A 17997-nucleotide genomic window follows, 5' to 3' on the forward strand; every position below is an offset into this window, starting at 1 on the left:
GCTTGTCACTCCCATTTCGCTACGATATCAAGAAACGTTCCGGAAGAACGCTGGAAACTTTCAGCCTCCTTCCAGGCATGAGAAAAGGATGGCACTGAAACTGGAACCGACACACGTGAGCCGGCAAGTTCTTCCTGTTCATCAGTTTTATGAAACAACGTCTGTACGAGAGCTATCCTTTTCCAGAGTCGGGATCTGACGGGACGGAAACAGGGTTACCCTAAAGATGGAAAGCAAGATGCAAGCGAGGGAAATCCCAGCATAGTCCCTCTTAACACCCTTGCTCTTCTTTCCACTAGCATTCGTTTCCCCGGTTGCCTTCCAGATTTATCTACAGTAGTTTGCTGACTATCCCACCACCAATCCAGACATTCGAGCAAGGCACATCGCGACCGTTTGTTTCCTTGTCGGAAAAATCGCGCATCGATTCTCCTATTCATCGGGTCGATTTCCGCTTCGATACACAAAAGGAATATCGATGACTGAGCAACACTGCTACCCTTACACCTGTGCGCCGATTCGAATGCTCCACCGGACTATCCCAACCTGGCGACGACAAAAGTGAGGTGTTCTAGCATTTACAAATGGAACAGAAAACCGTATATCCTTTTTTCCCTCTACCATTGCTCATGTTTTGCTGGCGCCTTTCCAAAACCTTCCGTCCACATCGCATCTTCGACGACCGGAGGGCTCCCAGGGGCATACATCAGCATGCGCACAACCCCCAAAACTTGTCCATGACACCTCTCCGGCCTCCGTTCAAGTCAGATGCTCCGTCTACATGCACCAAGACGCCTGGGCACATTTCCCCCGTAGATGAGCATCTGCAAAGATGGAAAACCGTTTGTGCACACCAGCAGAGAGAGGCAGACGCGCACGGCTCTATTGGGAGATCCCCCCCGGTAGCGTCACCCCGCGGACGAATTTCCCCTTGCACAGGTCACACATGTATTTATACGCTGTTTCGAAAAAGATCGCGCGTTTCTCGGTCGTCTCCGTTCTCCTTTCTTTTTCTGCGAATGCTGGTTCAGCGCTTCCACCGACTCCTTTGTCCTCGGTTTCTCACCACACTGGGAAAGACGAAGAGGCTGACGAAAGTCTCAGAAAGGATACAGATCGGTTGGGCCAGAAGTGTTTCGTTCTGAGTGCCTTTTTTGTCCCTTCTGTGAACGCCAGCTTCTCTGCCTTTCTGCCTGCGTCCTCTTTTACTGTTCAGTTTTCAATCCGTTCCGTTGCCTCCTCACTGCGCCCCATCTGAACCAGGCCTCGCGTCGTTTGCGGCGATGGGACGCGCGGACGGATTGGCGAGACTCTCGCCCGTCACGGCGCCGCTTGGCGCGCCGTCGAGTTCTTCCTTTCCGCTTTGCTTCTCCTCCTTTTCGCACTCCGCTCCCTGGCCAGAAGTACCGAGCGAGCGCGTGCCCATGCCCGAAAACCGCCGCGCCAAGCTGCGCTGTTCGAGCGGCGCGGCGCTGCCCGATCCCACGTCCCGCCCGTCTGCGAGGCGTCCGAGAGGGGAGTTGTCGGCGGCGCTTTCAGGAAGCACGGAGGAGTACAGACGGTTCGACAGAGAAGGATTCACCTCTGAGGCTTCAGGCAGGAAGCTCTGGCTCGGCTGCCCCTCCAGGACAGCTCGCATGGAGCGTCGGTGCTGGCCCCAGCGCGTGTGGTCCTGCAAAGTTTGCAGAGGAAAGAACAGGAACAAGAGGAACACGGTGAGTGGGGAATGCGCGAGGGACGAAGCCGGGTAATTCACCGCGACTTGGCTCCAAAGACATCGGCCACCGGAACGAGAACATAGCAGAACGGAAGCGAGGCAGCGCCGTTGTTTCCCTCTTTTGCCATTTGTTTCTGCTTGCAAACACACACACACGCGCGCGTGCGTCTTTACTGCGCCTCTTGGGGACGGCGACGGACCTGCTCGGCGAAGGCGAAGCCTCTCCATTCATTGGAGACTTTCTTGGGCACCACAACGGCCATCTTTTGCCCTCCCCGAGGTGCAATGACAACGTCGAAAACGCCCTTGGCGATGCGCTCGCGAATCACGCACGGCGCTGACGGCCGGAAAGCGACCTAGGAACAAAGGGAAGAAACGGGAGTGACAAAAGCGCGCCTCGGGCAAGACAGATTGGCAGCATGCGCACGGGTCCCCCTCCGCGGGATCCCGTCAGATTCGACACCTGAATCCCGTCAGATTCGACACCTGAATCCCGTCAGATTCGACACCTGAGGTCGGTGAACAGAAGAGACACAGGCGCAGCGATGCCCCTTCCTCCAGAAAGGATAGACACACAGATGCAGGGCATTCGGACCAGAGCATGCAGACGAGCATATGTGTGTTTACGTCGACACTTGCGTGTCGACGCCTGCGAATGCCTAGGCCGCTCTGTAGACAGCTGTGTGGCTTGGCGGAGTTACCTTGAAGAACCAAATCAGATACTGGGGGAAGAGTGCGACAAAGACGGCGATGATGCAGGCGAAATAGTAGCGAGGATCTTGGTGAATCGCCTCGACGCTTCCAGCTAAATCCGTGCAGAAAGTATCCGACATTCGCGGGCAAATCTCCAGCGACAACCACCAGAACCCAAAGTCGACGAAGATGCCCAGCCAGATGAACCAGAACCAGGTGTGTAAGAAGGGGACCATCACGAGGTTGCAGACCTGAAAACGGCAGCGCAGACGCCACCCGATAGAGTAATGCCGCCAGCCCAGCTGTCTCCGAGGCGAACGCCCGGCCCCGAACCGACTGTAAAAAGCTTGCCACAGAGCCCCCGGATAAAAACGCGACGGCAGGATTCACACTCGGCGGCCAACGGCATCCTAAAGATAAATCTCGACCGTCTCTGCTACTCGACTGAAGACGAACCACCGGAAACAAAGTTGACACAGCTGTACGCTCCGATGAATACATATATACATACACATTTTTGTACTCATACACACCATACATTTATTTAGGGATGTTGCCTGTGCATGCTCGGAAGACTGGAGCGGTGCGGCGTTCACTTACCAGAATGATACACCAGAAGACAACCGCGCCATAGAAGGCCAGAGGGAAGGTAATGATCCCTTCATGACCGGTATACGCGAAACCCCACCCCATTCCGTAGAGAGGGAAGTAAACGAGAGCGGCGGAGACGTAGAAGCCAAAGAGCAACCATTTCCAGAACGTGCGCGTTCCCGCAAACATATTGACGCCGAGCTCTGCAAAAAGAGAAGCGGAAAACCAACGAAACAGTACGTCTTCCGGTCACCGGCAATCCCTTGGCCTCGAAAGGGTCGTTTCACTGGACAGGCCGCGCGAAGGCAGAACCGACACAAAAAGCTCTTATGCCCGGGAGACGCTTCTTGTGACGGGTTCCCATGTTGCTCTCCGGCGCCCGCTTAACAAAACCGGAAACCGCGCGCCGGAGAGAAAAGCGAACCACTCACCTGTACCCCATCGTAACAAAAACGAGAAAACACGGCACGCTTCATCCGCCCCCGCTGTGCAGATGGAACTCAAGTCCTGCCTTCTGCCCGGAAGAAACAGACAGCTTGCCTCCATCTTCTCCGGTCTTTCGACATGGGGTCTGTCCACGCGCACTCGTCAGCGGAAACCGCACGATCGTGTGCCTCGACCAGGCAGAACGGAGGTGTACAGACACGCCAGCAAGTGGCCACGATCAGTCGCCCGTTTCCTTCTCCTCTTTTGTCGAGCACGCACACGTTTTCCGGTCGCCCATCTCGCTTCAGTGGAATACGGAATCTTGACCGCACAGCGAATGCAGAGAGAAGCACGGCTGTTACGTTTTCGCCCTTACTGCTGAATGCTGGATAGAGGACAGGGGTTTGCAGGAGGACGTCGTAGGGGAGTTGGCGATCAAAGACGGTGAAAAGCATGACCGGGATGCATGTGTAGAGCACGTTGTACAGCTGCTTCAGCCAGGGGTTGAACATATCGGAGGCAGCAAAGACCGAGACGAAGGCGAAAAACAGATCTGCGAGGCCGAAAACGACGTTCTTGAAGATTGTTTGGTACATCTGGAAGGCGTTGCGGCGCAGCGCTTCCCGACCGTGACAGAACATCAGATTTCGCACGAATCTGCGCCACAAACAAAAACCCAGCGGACACCCGGACGCAACGTAGGGGACTGTGGACCCCACAAACACTGGCTTCGCGACCGATTGAATTTGGTGACTCGCCTCTCTGGTGAAGTTACATCCCAATCTGGCGTCGGTGCCCCCTGGAGTTCTGCATCTGCGTGTCTCCTTTTTTCCCCCCGACTCTCGAACGCCCCGTCGACACACGTGCCGGCATCTGTGTCGTTCCCGTTCCTTGCATCGCACCGAAAAGAAACAGCTAGCCGCTGCATCCTGCCCTCGTTCTCAGCACTGAACCGTCATCGGGGCGGGAGTCCAACCCCTACATGCGTTTCGTCCTTCTCAAGCCACGCCTAGACTCTCCCTCTTTTCACCACGGCCATCCATGCAGATCTGTTGCGCTCGTCTCCAAACGAAAACAGAAAGTATCTTCGCTCTGGAGGCGACACCCGGTGGGCCGCGCGCATTTCGTTCCTCCCTCTTACTCTCCTCGATTGCTCGCAATCTACCTGTCTCTATCTTCGCTCTCCCTGCCTCTCTGTTCTCTCTGGAGCAGGTGGCGACGGATACGATAGAGCAGAAGAAGCCATGGGCCTGTTTACGCCTGTCGCTTACTTGAACTCGCCGATCGCGAAGTCGGCGGCTCTGACGGCTTGCAGGCCTTCCTTGCCTCGGATTCCGACGCCGACGTTTGCAGCAACAAGCATCCCCACGTCGTTGGCGCCGTCCCCGATGCCGAGGGAGACAGTTCCGCTCTGGTACCTCTTGCACTGCATGACGACATCGCTCTTCTGCTTCGGACTGACTCGGCACGCGATGACGGTCGAGCACAAGTTCGCGAGACCGAAAAAGTATCGGCGATTCTCGGCTGTGGACAGCGCGTGCGTCAGGGCTTCTCCCGTGATCGTGATGGCGCAACTGAGAAAAAACAGGCAGAAAATTCGCAAACCCGAGCGTGCGCCAGAAAAAGAATGCCGGGACGACTCCCCACACACAGTTGTCTCTGTGGCGACACTAGAGCCCTCGCTCGCGTTTTCGCTCTGCCTGTTCGACGGGCCGCGCGCTGTGGATGGTTTTTCGCTCTTGCCTCTCCCATGTTCCAAAAACACCGACCTTTTTGGTGATGCATAGCCGAGGTGAACCTTTCCCCTCTTCCTGAGCGGTCTCCTGGACTCGGTCAGCTAGGATCTCTGCTAGCACCTCAGGCCCAGCCCCTGTCACCCTCGTAGCTCTCTCCGCGGTCGTCTCTACACCTCCTCGGCCCCGCCATGCTTCTCCACCTCCCTCCTCGATCTCCGCGTCTCTCTCTCGGCTTTCCTGCGCTGCCTCCCGTTCCGCCCCACACAAGCCAAAACTTACGCTTCGTAGCCTTCAACGGCGGCTTCGCGCATCACCGAGTTGGTGTCTGCGGAGCTGAGGGGATGCTTTGACGAGCGATTTTGATCGTCTCGTGCGAGCTTGTCTGATCGACTCGAGTCCAGTTCCCCCCACGCGCGACAGGACGACTCTTGCGGACTGAGCTCGCAGCTCGAAAACGCTTCGCTCGCGTGCGACGCCGCCTTGCCGAACGCTGCGTCTCCGCGCCCGAGGCCGTCCGGGTCTCGCTCCTCGCCCGCATGGTCTTCGCTCTCCTGCTCCTTTTCCGAGCCCTCCGGGACTTGCGGCGCCGGCAGACTCACGCTTCGCCCTGGCCGCCCGTCTCCGTTCTCCGCGTCGCGTTCAGACTCCCCGTCGGACTTGTCGGGTTTGCCGCGCTGGCCGCGCTCCTTCTCTCGCCCTTTGCTCGCCTGCTTGCGGTTCCCAAACCGCGAATACCCGGACGAGCATGCAGCGTTTTGCAGGGACGACACAGCCCCGCTGGAGGGTCGGCTCGTTTTCCCCGACGCGAACTTTCCGCGCTTCGACCGCTCCTTCTGGTTCTCTTCACTGCTCTTGTCAAAGTGCTCCAGATACTCCTGGACAATGTCCTCGACTTGCGCAGGTGACAAACGCTTGTTTTTCCGTCTGAAGGGCGCACAGGCCGCGAGGGGGTCAAATTGAACAGGGACACGCAGCCCCAACCACAAGCATGTGGACATCGCCGTCCCTCAAAAAGGTTGCCGTTGCCCGTCGATCGCCCTCACAGGTGCGGGACCGCGAACGTTTCTAATTCCTATGTGCATAGACCCACTTGCATGCATGCAAAAAGGTGCAATGGAACGCGCAAAAATATATATACGTAGAGAGACGGAGGGGAATCGAGGTAGACGGATACGTGACTAAGCCAAGAGAGAGAGATCACTCCAGACAGGAACATGAGCGGCCTTTGGTATCTGTCACGTTCGTAGACAGACTACTCGTGGAGGCATGGAAGGATGCGCAGAGAGGACAGCAGAGAGCACACGCCGGCGGACACAGACGCAAACGTTTCTCAGTGAGGTTTGACAGCACGCCCCGTCTCTTTGAGACTCACTGCTTCGGATCCGCTTTGACGACCTTCCTGTTCGCATTGAACGTCAAGATTTTCACAAACTCCTCCCAGGGCATCGAAGGGGGAGCGTGGCGAGCCCGTCGAGCTCGAACCGAGTCGGCTTCGCTGCGCGAGAGCGGGAAGGAGAGGCCAGGGGCAAGAACGCGGGGAGTGGCAAAAAAGAGAGACAGCCCGCGAAAAACGTTCGGGAAAGCGCTTGGCGCGAAAGCCTTGAAAGGCGCGGAGAAAAGACTTCTTCTCTGGGGAAAAACAACGGCGAGAGTCCTATTTGAAGTGGTCAACGGAGGACTCGCCACACGCTAGGAAAAAACGACAGTCCTGTTGACCTCGCTTGTCCCTTCACATTGACTCGAGTCATCTGTGTCGCCCCCTGTAGGTCAGCACTTTGTTCGCGTCTTTGACTCAACCGGTGGACGCATTCAAACGAAACAAAGACGTAACAGGCGTCGCGGAGGCCTCGTTCGCCGGCTGGCTGCGCTTACCTGTCTTCGTACGCCCTTCTGCCCACACATCTCGCCTTCTGCTTCACAGCGCCAGCCAAACAGTGGATGCACTGGCCGGGCGTTCTGACTCGAAGCGCCTTCTTCTGCGAGCCTCCCTTCTGAGACGAGAACTTCTCGCCGGGTCCTCGAGCGCCCGGGTCGGCGCCGCGCCGAACTGCAGAGCTCGAGACATCGGAAATTTCTGACGTTGCCCTGTCCACCTGGGAGGCCCACACAGCAGAAAAGGAGACAGGACTGAACGGCGGCGAAAGGTGCGGCGCGACTCGCGCCAAAATCGGCCGCGGCGCAGAAGGGACAGACGCGGAGCAGCCGAGCACGACGGGACAGAGGGAGGGGCGAGACAAAGGCGCCCAGAGGGCCGGAGCCGTGCGTGCCAGGAGACAGACACCAGGACGGGGCAAACGCAGAGGGACACCGGCAGCTGCACAGAGACGCAGATGTACGGATGAAAAAGGTCTCCAAACTCACAGATGAATTCTAAGCATGCAGTGGCAAATGCCTCGGGGCATGGGACCCAAAGACTCGAGGCGACTCCGACATGCAAATGGGCGACTGCGAAGTCGCCGTTTCCTTCTTTTCGAACACCCTTACCATGGACTTGAGGGCGATTTGTTCAAAGGCCTCACTCGCCAGTTGCGCAGCGACAATGTAACTCATGTACTGATGCAACTGTTCCTTGACCATCGCTTCGCTGGTTCCGTCCACAATCGCATTATATGTAGCATCCGTGAGAATCGAACACGAGTGGCCGATGGCGATCGCCGTCTCCATCTTGTCACCAGTCAACACCCACAGCTTCACACCTGCTTGCTTGATATCAGAAATCGTCTCGGCGACTTGATCTTGAAGCCTACGATGACAGCACAAGAACCAGACACCCAGGATTTCGACTCTCCTCTCACAGCCACAGCTCACACTGCCACGCAAACCTAACTAACTACCTACTTATCCGTATCTCTATCTATCTACCAATATCTATCTGTCTATCTACCTGTCACTATCTATCTATCCATATCTAGTTACGTTTCTAAACAGGTCCAGCTGTGCGTAGCCAGTCCACGGTCGGACGCCGTAGATAGGAGGCCGAAGTCGGCAGCTCCACCCCGTTTCACGGAGGTCTTCTTTGAAAGCAAGCTGCGTCGAGGGAGAAGGCGCGAAGGGCAAGAACGCATACACGCCTCCTCCACACGCTTTTCTCTGTCCGTATCAAGACAGAGAAGTGGCCGCATGGCAGAGGCAACCAGGATTCGCGCTATCCGCGTCGCTGCATGCAGCGCTGGTCACGCGCTTTCGTGTGTTGGAAAGCGTTTGCGTTTTCAGCGCGTACTTGTCGTCGATTCCGCTGGCTCCAAGCAGTTCGATGTTTCGTTCGATTTCCGAGAGCGCGACATTCATCGCCTCTTCCTTCCGGTCGCCAGTCCTCGCCTTCGCCTCGAGGAGCAAGGTGCGGTACCTGTCGAATTCCTGCTCCGACAAGTACCGCTGGCCCATCACCAGCGTTCGCAGCCCCTGACTCGCCATCTCCGCAAGCTGCGCCTTCAGCTCCTGCTTCATGTGCTCCTGGCCGGGAGCGGCGATGTCGAGCATGGACGAGTCGGCCCCTTTGACGAGGAGCCTGAGGCGCCCGGTTCTGTCGCGAATCACCACGGACATGCGCTTTCGAAAGTTGTCGAATTCGAGGACCTCCAGCACGTCAAATACAACGAGCGGCACGAGCGACGCCTGGTCTTGCTTCTCGGCGCCGCCCTCCGCGCCAGGCTTCTGCCAGCCTTCCCCGCTCGCCTCGCCCCCGCGGTCCGCCTTCAAAAACCTATGGCCCCACCCAGCAGCCCCGCCACGCTTCTTCTCTGCCTCGCTCGGCTGCTCTTGCCGCTCTTCGCTCGTCTCCGCACGCCCTTCGGCTGCCTCCTGCTCTGCGATCTTCTGCCGAAGCCTCTCCAAGTAGGCCTTGTCGGCTCGGGAGAGGAGACAGTCTTCCGCGAACCGAGACGTCAGGCACAGCTGGATGGTGCTCAGCGAGGGACGACAGAGGAACTCGGCACCCAGGTGCTTCGCCGCCGCCGTCAGAGCCAGTTCGTCCGGCGAAGACGCGTCGTACTCGGCCTCCTTCGTCAGTTTCACCGCCGCAAGCTGAACGGCCAAGGCGCCTCCAGGTCCGCCGTCTTCTCTGCGCTCCAGCGCACCTTCTCCGCACTGCCCAGCCGGCCTCCCGTTTCCGCCTGGAAATGGCGAACTCTCGGAAGGAAGCAGCACAGACGCCACGGGGACGGGCGTGCCGCGAGGCGCTGAAGACCCCGACGGCGAACGCCCGACGCTCGGGGAAGACATCCGGGGCGAGGAGCCAGGAACCGGCGAGGCCAAGGACAGAGACAGACTCGGCGAGCGCGCAGGAACGTCCACGCCGAGCAAATCTGCAGGCAGACAGGAAGGAGCAGGACGCAGACACGAGGCGAGTGGAGCGCAGAACGACCACACGGAACTGGAAGATACGGACGGAGAGATATAGGCCATGAGGCACGAGAAAGGCGAACGCCACGACAGGCGCGATGAGAGACAGAAGAAAGGTGAGCAGCCAGACAGAGGACGACGAACAGCGAGAGGATACACGCGAAGCTCAGAAACGCCGAGGGAACGCGGGAGGCGTGAGATCACGAAGGACACATCGACGTGGATGTGGCGCAGAGACCCATCCATGGCGGGTATGCATTCCGAGACAGAGACAGAGTGGAAGTCGATTCCAAGGCAGCCGGAGGCAATAGCCGACCGCTCGAAAACACCCGGTGCATGCAGGTCGAGAGGTCCACACGCCCACGTGTCGACTCAACATCCGTACACACTGTGAACAACTCTTGGTCGCCATTTCATATGGACCTTTACCAAAATGCTCTTTTCTTCCTTACCGCCATCCTGCTCTCTGGGATCGGAAGATCCGACACCAGGGCCGGTGACTGGCGCCTCGTGGCGCGGCTCTTCGCGAATGTACTTTGTGCGATTTTCTCCCTGTCGCAGCGTCACACAGTCTCTGTCCCGTTGGTCTTCCTCTCCAGATTCTCCCTCGTCTACCGCAAACGCCTCTGGCTTGCGAGGCGCATTTGGGTCAGAGCGACGCACGCAGGAGGGAGCGCAAGAATTCGCGCAGTGCTGGGCGGCTTCCTCGCTTTTCTCGTCTTCGCCGAGACGCGCCGACAAAGTGGAGCCGAACGGCGGTGACAACGACGGCCAGGAGACGTCCGAGAGGACCGGCACAGGGCGCGAGGGTGAGGCAGACGCCTCTGAAAGGAAGGAGCGCGGATCTTCTTCGTCGGAATCCAGTTCCAACGGCCGCATGCAGTTCGAGCAATACTGGCAAGTGCTTTCTTCCTCGTCCTCCACTTCCTCTGAGTGGAGTGACGAGTCGGGTGAAAAAAGCGAGGACGCATGCGAGGCCAGTCCGCCTTCTCGCTTCTCGCTTTCGCTACCGTCTTGCAGGATCTCCCAGTCCGCGCGCTCTCTCGCGCCTGCTGAAGACAGACGGCAACCCTTTGCCAGCAGGGGAGCCGGTGCGGCTGAGCCCGTGCGGGCGAACGGTGCGTCTGGGCACGAGTTCTCTCTCGGGGACGGTCGCTCGCTGGGTGCGTTTGATGACCCCGGCGAGGCGAGCGGAAGCGAGAGAAACAGACCCCCCGATGAAGCACCCGATCGCCGAACGCTCATTGTTCCCTCGAAATAGTGTCCTTGCTCTTCTTCCATTCCTTTCCGGTTCTCTCGTCGCGCCTCCTCTGCCCACTCCGCTTCGAGCTCGAGACGCCCTGCCAGAATCGAGGCAGGCGGCGCGGCTGCTACCCGTGCACTGGCCGAGAGAGGCTTTTCCCTTTGTCCTTCTTCTTCCTCGTCCTTTCCCGAGACAAGAGACGCGCTTCTCAGCACGCCGCCGCGGCCGTCCCTCTTCGCCGGCTGTCGCTCGCTTCGCGAGGCAACTTCCTCTCCCACTGGCAGCAGACCTCCCTGAGGCTTCGCGTCTGCAGTAGACTCCCCGTTTTCTCCCGGCGCGTTCGGCGCCTGCGAAGGCAGACGGAAAAAAGATTCGTGCTTTGATCCAACCGACGGGACAGATGGCCCCTCGCCGGGGCCAGGGCGCCTGCTGTCAGGCTCCCCTGAGAGATGCCGGCACACTGAGGAAGACCGGCGCGACCGATCGCCTGCGCCCTCCATCGGCATCCGCTCGGCTGCGAGGGGATTCGTCCCCGGCGTTGGCGAGTCTTGCTTCGGCAGCACCGAATGGCACAGGGCCATCACCATCAAGATATCCGCCGCCTGGAAACCGTGTGCAGACGGAACAACGGGAAACCCGCACCATGCAGAAACGCGTGAACCCCAAAACGCGCAGCGAATTGGCCCTTCCCTGTTTCCTAAACCCCTCATCACAAGCAAACACGGGTGAACTACCAAACGCATATACAGATCGTCCGTACACCGAAGCCGCAGATAGGCACAGACATACACTAACTTCCGATAAAAACAGCAGCACAAACATGCGCAGAGGCATAACCATATATATATATATATATATATATATATATATATATATATATATATGGTTGTCTATGGAGTGTTACGGGCTGCTCGAAACGAAACGCTTTACAGAGACGCGAGAGACAAACATCTGGCGAGGGGACTCTCACCTTTTGTTGATTCGTTTTCGACGCCCGCAGCATGCGGTTCGCGAAGAGTCGGGCATTGAAATGGACGTATTTGTTTGGAGAGACGGTCTCATCGCCTTTTGCGTCTGCGTCATATCTGCCTTTTGCGTCGTGCCGCCGAGGATTGCGGAACGTCGCAGAAGAGTGCCCGGAATCCAGTCGCGTTCCCGCACACTCGAAAGCGTCCATCGAGCTGACGACGCTGCTGTGACTCACAAACGATTTCTGCAAGGGGAAGGGAGCGCGGACACATGCGGCGCCAAGCAATCATCACGAACTGGCCAGCCCCCTCCCCCCACTGTCAAAAAACACGCGGAACACGCCTACACCGCGTGCGGCGTCAAAAAAGACAACAAAACTCCTAACTCTGGGCGTAGCATCGATGTGGAACGGTATCGATAAGACGCAGCCTCGTCGCGGTGCCTCCTGGCACAAGGGTTTTTTTACAGTTTTGCGCTCTGGATCTTTCACAGGAATCGCTTACCATCTCCTGATACTCGTCGAATCCGTGCAGCGTGTCGCCGACGGCGAGACACCTGAACTGCATCAGGTTCTGCGTCAGGGTGCCCGTTTTGTCGCTGAAGACGTGAGTTATGCTCCCGAGCTCCTCCATGAGAGCCACGGACTGCGCAGACGCCTTCTGCCCGGTCGCCGGACAGAACATGCGGTCGTCCACGGAGAGGAAACCCGCTTGGCAGGCTCGGCACATCTCCAGTTGGACCAAGAGCGTGATGGGGACAAAGTAGCTGAGGAGGAGGACGTACTGGCCGAAGGACTGGGCGCACACACGGAGATCAGGCAGAAAAACCAGTGCGCGCCAGGGAGACAGCCGAAACGCCGGCACGCCCCCAGACACCGAAAACACTTCAAGACGGAGGCGCGAAAAGGAAGAGACGCTCGACCAAAATGCAAGGTTAAAAAGGGTCGCCCGGAAAGACCGAAACTTACCACTCCGAGGGAGGCGAAAAAGTTTCCGACGCCCGACTCCCACAAGCTCTCCAGGTACCACGCGTTGTCGCTCATGTTTTGATTATGCGACGCGAATGCGAGAGCCGCAATCAGGCACAGCAAAAACTGAAAAGAGACAAACACCGAGACGCGACATACGAGCATACCAAGCAGCCAGTCAAGACGCATCCGTAGACATAACTATGACGTGTTTCCGCGGCTCCTCGCTCGACAGTAAGCATATATCCACGTATGTCCATATACACGAGCATAGGCGCGAGTAATGCTGCATGCGCTGTTTCTCTCGTCATCTACAGATGCGGGCACGACAGGGTCTTGTTGAAATTCGCTCGGGGGAAGAACGCGCGGTCTGGTTTTCTTGAAGCCGGTGAAGACGTGTGCGTAAGGGATATATATATATATATATATATATATGGACGTAGGGATACAACAACCCCGGACGCGGACTCATACATCTATATCGTGGGTAGTTGCACTCGGTCGGTGCACAGAAACCTGTTTGACAACTCACCTGCGCAATGGCCAGAAGCAGAGCATGTTGGTTGTAGTAGACTTGTAACCTGCTGTATTTGAGTTCTCGAGTGCGTGTGTTCTTCATGATGCGCGTGTGCTGTCCCGTATACAGGACGACGCCGTACGCCCACGCGGTGTTTCGCACGGTGGAGCCTCTCCACAGAAACTGAGAGATGTCAACAGAGAACCTTTGAGGCGAAGGCGGACGCATGGTCTCTGCCCGGGGCACCGCCAGAGCAGAGCGGCTGACTGCCGCAGGAGCCGCTTTTTTGCATCCCAGAGAATTGGATGACTGTCTCGACAGCAGCCCCGACAGAGACACGTTGAGCGTCCTGGTCGGATGGAGAAGCGACATTTTGCCTCCGCCGCCCCTCACCTCTTCCTTCTTCTCAGCCTCGAGTTCTTCCCCCGCGGGGTCCTCCCAGTCGACGCCTTGCGTGTAGCGACGAGACGCGTGAGCGGGAGAGAGTCCAGTCTTCCCTTCTACCGACTTGGATGGCCATCGTGGAGTCTGCGAATTCGCCCGAACTGACCCCGCTGCGCTTCCGCCTGGCGTCGCCGACTGCGGAGTCGCCGACTGCGGAGTCGCCGCCCGCGGACTCAGCCGGGTGTTGCCCGTGTGCAGATGCGCCAAGCTCGCGCGTCCCCAGCTGAGCACCGACTGCCGGCCGTGCACGCTCGTTGGCGGATTCAGAGTCACCACGCCCGAGAACTTGTACAACTCTGCGGACGGCGGCTCGTAGCTGATTTCCACTGCGAAAAAAGAGGACACGCAGAGAACTCCTCTACCGAGTTTGATGCACATCGTTTGCCCCACGGCACCGGAAAGACGTGGAGACGTGCCGGCCTAGGCAGCAAGAACGAAAGGAGCGGCACGCACCCCCCGCGGAGACACACACGAGGAACAGGAGACAAAGATAGAACAGCGCAGTGCAAAGGGAGCAAAACAAGTGCAGGAACGTGCAGAAAAAAACAAACGGAGAACGTCACAGCCTAGTCCCAGGAACGGAACGCGAAAACCAAGAACACGTACACGAGGGGAACGAGCGACGAACAGCCCCTGCCGCTTGCTTTTCTCTGTGGGAGGTGCCGTCCACTCCAGAAAAGCGTTAGAACCCCCTGCAAATCAAAGAAGGTGGACTAAGGGGATCACTGGGCCCTATTGTTGTGCTTGGGCAGCGTCCACTGTCGTTCGCATACAGTCTATGCCCTCACGCCTCGCTTGTGCAGGCGCACGGCGCGAGCGTCTGAGCCCCCTTGCTCCCGCTTTGTTCTTGCGCACACAGACTGCGCCGGCTTACGTGAGAGGACGGAGGCATCGTGGTCTTTGCGAACCATGTCGGCTATTTCGGGGATGCACATTTTGTGTTTCAGGTTTGTTTCTCCGTCCAATTGCACCGTCTCAACGTACGCGACGCCGTACTCATCCGCGCAGTTGAGCAGCAGGATATCCGCCGGCACGGCCTCGTCGCACTGGAGCTTGACGATGTTTCCCGGTCGCAGATGTTTCCAAGGCACGAGGTCGACTTCGCCCGAGGCATTCACGACTCGGCAGAGGCGGTTGTTTTCTTCTTGGTCGGCTCGAGTGCGCTTCACGTTTTCGTACGCGTCCTTCGCCGCCGTGATCACCATCACCAAGGTGAGCGGAAAGAGGAAGGTGGGGAGGCCGTCCGAGTCGGAGATCTGCGGAACCATTTGCATGACAGCCATGACGAGGAAGTAAAAGTTTGCGGGCTGACTGATTTGGGACCAGAGGTTCTTCGGCAAGAAGTTCCACCAGGTGTACTGCGTCGTCCGAATCACGTTTGTCCATTTCGCCACGTGGAAGTGCGAGTTCCCCGGCGACTCCGGCTGAGCCGAACTGGGGGTGTGCGTGCGTACACACAACGTCCCGACATGTTTCTGGAGGGCTTCTTCCTCGTCGCCCTGTCGCTTCTGCCCCTTCGCTTTGAAGCAGGGACGCAGGCACGGCAGACACCGCGGAAGGAAGCGGACAACCGCGGAACGCGAGGGGAGGACTGACCACAGCCACTCCATCCCCCAGAAGCAGAGGGGACAGATGTCCCCCCAGAGCCCCATCTTGGTTGCGGGGAAACGCGGACACCAGCGAGAAGAGCGCGAAAAAAACAAGCAGGATGGGCGGCGCGCAGAACGACTTCGGCATTCTCCTCCGGACCGAAAAAACACGGGACACGCGGCAGTCACACGCGTGAGAGTGCCCGAGAGAGAAGGAGAGCACGGAAACAGGGGTGGCGGAAGAAAGGAGAGAGAGATACGATGGGGACAAAAACAGACGGCTGCGAGGACGCAGAGGAGGCGGACGGGCGCAGTTGGACGAGACTGCGAGGACGGGCCGGGAGCAAGAAAGAAGATCCAGGTGAAAAGGGGAAGGAAAAAGGCACGTGGAGGTCGACGACCGTCTCCACAAGCAAACATCCATGACCCTCGTTACTGGGCCCTTTTTGCCCCTCCCCAACGCCTCTCCGGCGAACCTCGCAGGTCGCCAAAGCCCTTTGGCGCCAGAAAAAACGTCAGACTAAAAGAAAACGAACTTTCCACGGTCGAACACGTGTCCTCGTGGCGAACGCAATCTAACGTCGTCGCGCGTTCTACAGAAAAACGCACTGCTGACGGGCGGTAGGGGCGACGAGGAATAAGAACAGGACGGATGGTTCTTGTCCCGTTGACGCGCCCCTGGACATCTAGCAGCTCGTTCTTTCCTTCTCCTTCATCCCCTGAATTTCTCTATGAAAACGCGTCTGGAAGCTACGTTTTCACGCCCGCCGAGATGGCGCTTCGGACAAGCGTGAGGCCAGCGCACTCACACCGTCCTGAGGGAAGAAAACTCCCGGAAGACCAAAGCACAGGGCGGGGGACAATAGGCGAAAGCCACAGCGGAGGCACATACGAGGAAAATTCGGACATATAAAGCCGCATGAACCGTCTAAGGCAGAGAGGGGGGCGAGAGGCACAGCCGGCGATACGAGACAACGCCCCAGACGGAGGGCGGTGTTGCCGGTATCAGAAGTCCTCCGGATGCACAGCAGTCGCATAGACTCTAAAAGGTCGGGGAAAACCAGATAATTCTGGAGGCTTTGTGGGAGGGGGAAAGATCTCCGTCGAAATTCCGACGAGAAAAAATGGGCAAGGGCAGGCGGCAAACCGAGAATGTGCAGCCGTCTACCGTGCCGGGTTTTCCGGAAACGGGTCTATCTTGCAGTGGGACTCGACACCGAGTGCTGTCGCGACACTCGAAGCTTTCACCCGGAAAGATCAGGAAAGCTGTCGAAAGGGGAAAACAAATAAGGGCGTCATCACGTCCGATTTCCGCGGTTTTGCTGGCCTCACGTGCACTCACATGCGTTTTTGACGAGGCCGGGCAAGACGCATTACGCGGTTCGGGCGAGAAACTCAAAGACGCCAGCTTCTGTCTTGTGACACAGAAGAAACTAACGGAGGTTTCCGAAAATTAACCCTAACATTAAAAGAGCCAGCGTTTGTCCTGTTGCTCCGTTCGACGAAGTGAGTTTGTCCATCAGTCCCCGATGCACAGAAATTAGGAAATCAGGACGGAGACGGAGGTACCACAACTCGGCCGGGGAACATAAAGAGACGATGAGGGCTCATGTACGAATACGAACAAAAGAAGACGAAACCCGTCAACTACGCAGACGGAGAAAAGGTACACCACCTAAGGAGAAGGCAAAATATGGGCGGCGCGCCGCCGGGTATCGAGAGACGGTTGTGCGTGCAGTCGGCGCACATCTGAATCCCACTGCGAAGCCATCTGTCCCTTGTGCACTCGCTTGCACATTGCATGATGAGAGCTGGAGGGCGAGAAGGAAACATACGGTGTCCTCCGGTAGCGAGGAAGGGGGGAACGTGAAGAGGGGGAACAGGAATCCACAAACAGTGAGACTCTCGCCAGAAAAAAGATAACGGAGAAAACCCAGTCCAGAACGGAACGCCTGCCGCACCTATACAAGGCGGGCGCACGCCAACCGACTGCATGGCGGGACGCCATTTCTTGCCGTCAGTCAACGGTTTGACACAGTCCGCAGTTTTTCTCGTTGAATGTGGTTATTTCATCACAACAGATCTCCTGCTTCACTTTACAGTTCGGTGCTTTGAAAAGGAAGTAGATTCTCTGGCCACGTGTCTCCTGCTCATCGGGCAGGAGTGGTCAACAGGGGGGAGGCTGGCTGCTTCGGAGGCGCTCTACCTGCCTATACCAGCCGTGACGTCGTCCATTTGCGTCGAGACCCTGCCGCGCAGAAACAAATCGCAAAACACGGGTATCAATCGGTTCGCGACCTCAGTGTTGAGTAAAAGAGCCCAATAGCACTCTCCTATTGCAGTGTGCCGGTGGTGAGAGAAGGAAAGACTTGAATTTGTCCATCGATCAGTATCTCACGCTACATCGACAGCAGAGCCCAGGCATGAAACGAGTGCCTGAGCCGCGTCTAGCATGTGCGACATGCTAGCTCGATCCGACCAAACACACATACACGACGAAAGAAGCGACATATCAATATCAAAGCATGGCGGGAATGTACCCAATGTCATTCGGCATCACGGGGAAATTCCCAGCCTCAGCGCCGGCTCCCGCGGCTGTCTAAGCCGCCTCCGACGCGCATGGTTTCAACGTAGGAATGAGACACCCCACACTTGACGAGGATAAACGCCTAACTTCGATTCTTCACTGCATTACTTCCGACGGTTGGCAATCGGGGTGTCGACTAGAAGCTCCTTTTAATGACACGGTGCGCTCCGTTATGTT

General features: G+C 57.6%; 1 protein-coding gene across 1 annotated transcript; it reads right to left on the reverse strand.

Annotated features, from left to right (window-relative positions):
- Nucleotides 1-1240: 1240 nt before the first annotated feature.
- NCLIV_062790 (putative P-type ATPase) lies at nucleotides 1241-15296 on the reverse strand (the record flags this gene model as incomplete). The annotated part of the gene is made up of 17 exons (XM_003885830.1): nucleotides 1241-1672; nucleotides 1918-2073; nucleotides 2419-2661; nucleotides 3011-3204; nucleotides 3804-4084; nucleotides 4699-5001; nucleotides 5443-6087; nucleotides 6536-6658; nucleotides 7036-7256; nucleotides 7648-7906; nucleotides 8384-9467; nucleotides 9957-11349; nucleotides 11718-11960; nucleotides 12220-12510; nucleotides 12684-12809; nucleotides 13216-13970; nucleotides 14519-15296. The coding sequence occupies 17 exons, from the start codon at nucleotides 15294-15296 to the stop codon at nucleotides 1241-1243; spliced, it is 7527 nt and encodes a 2508-aa protein (XP_003885879.1).
- Nucleotides 15297-17997: the final 2701 nt, after the last annotated feature.

The sequence above is a fragment of the Neospora caninum genome, chromosome XII (assembly GCF_000208865.1).
Source record: "Neospora caninum Liverpool complete genome, chromosome XII".
Classification (NCBI taxonomy): Eukaryota; Apicomplexa; class Conoidasida; order Eucoccidiorida; family Sarcocystidae; genus Neospora; species Neospora caninum.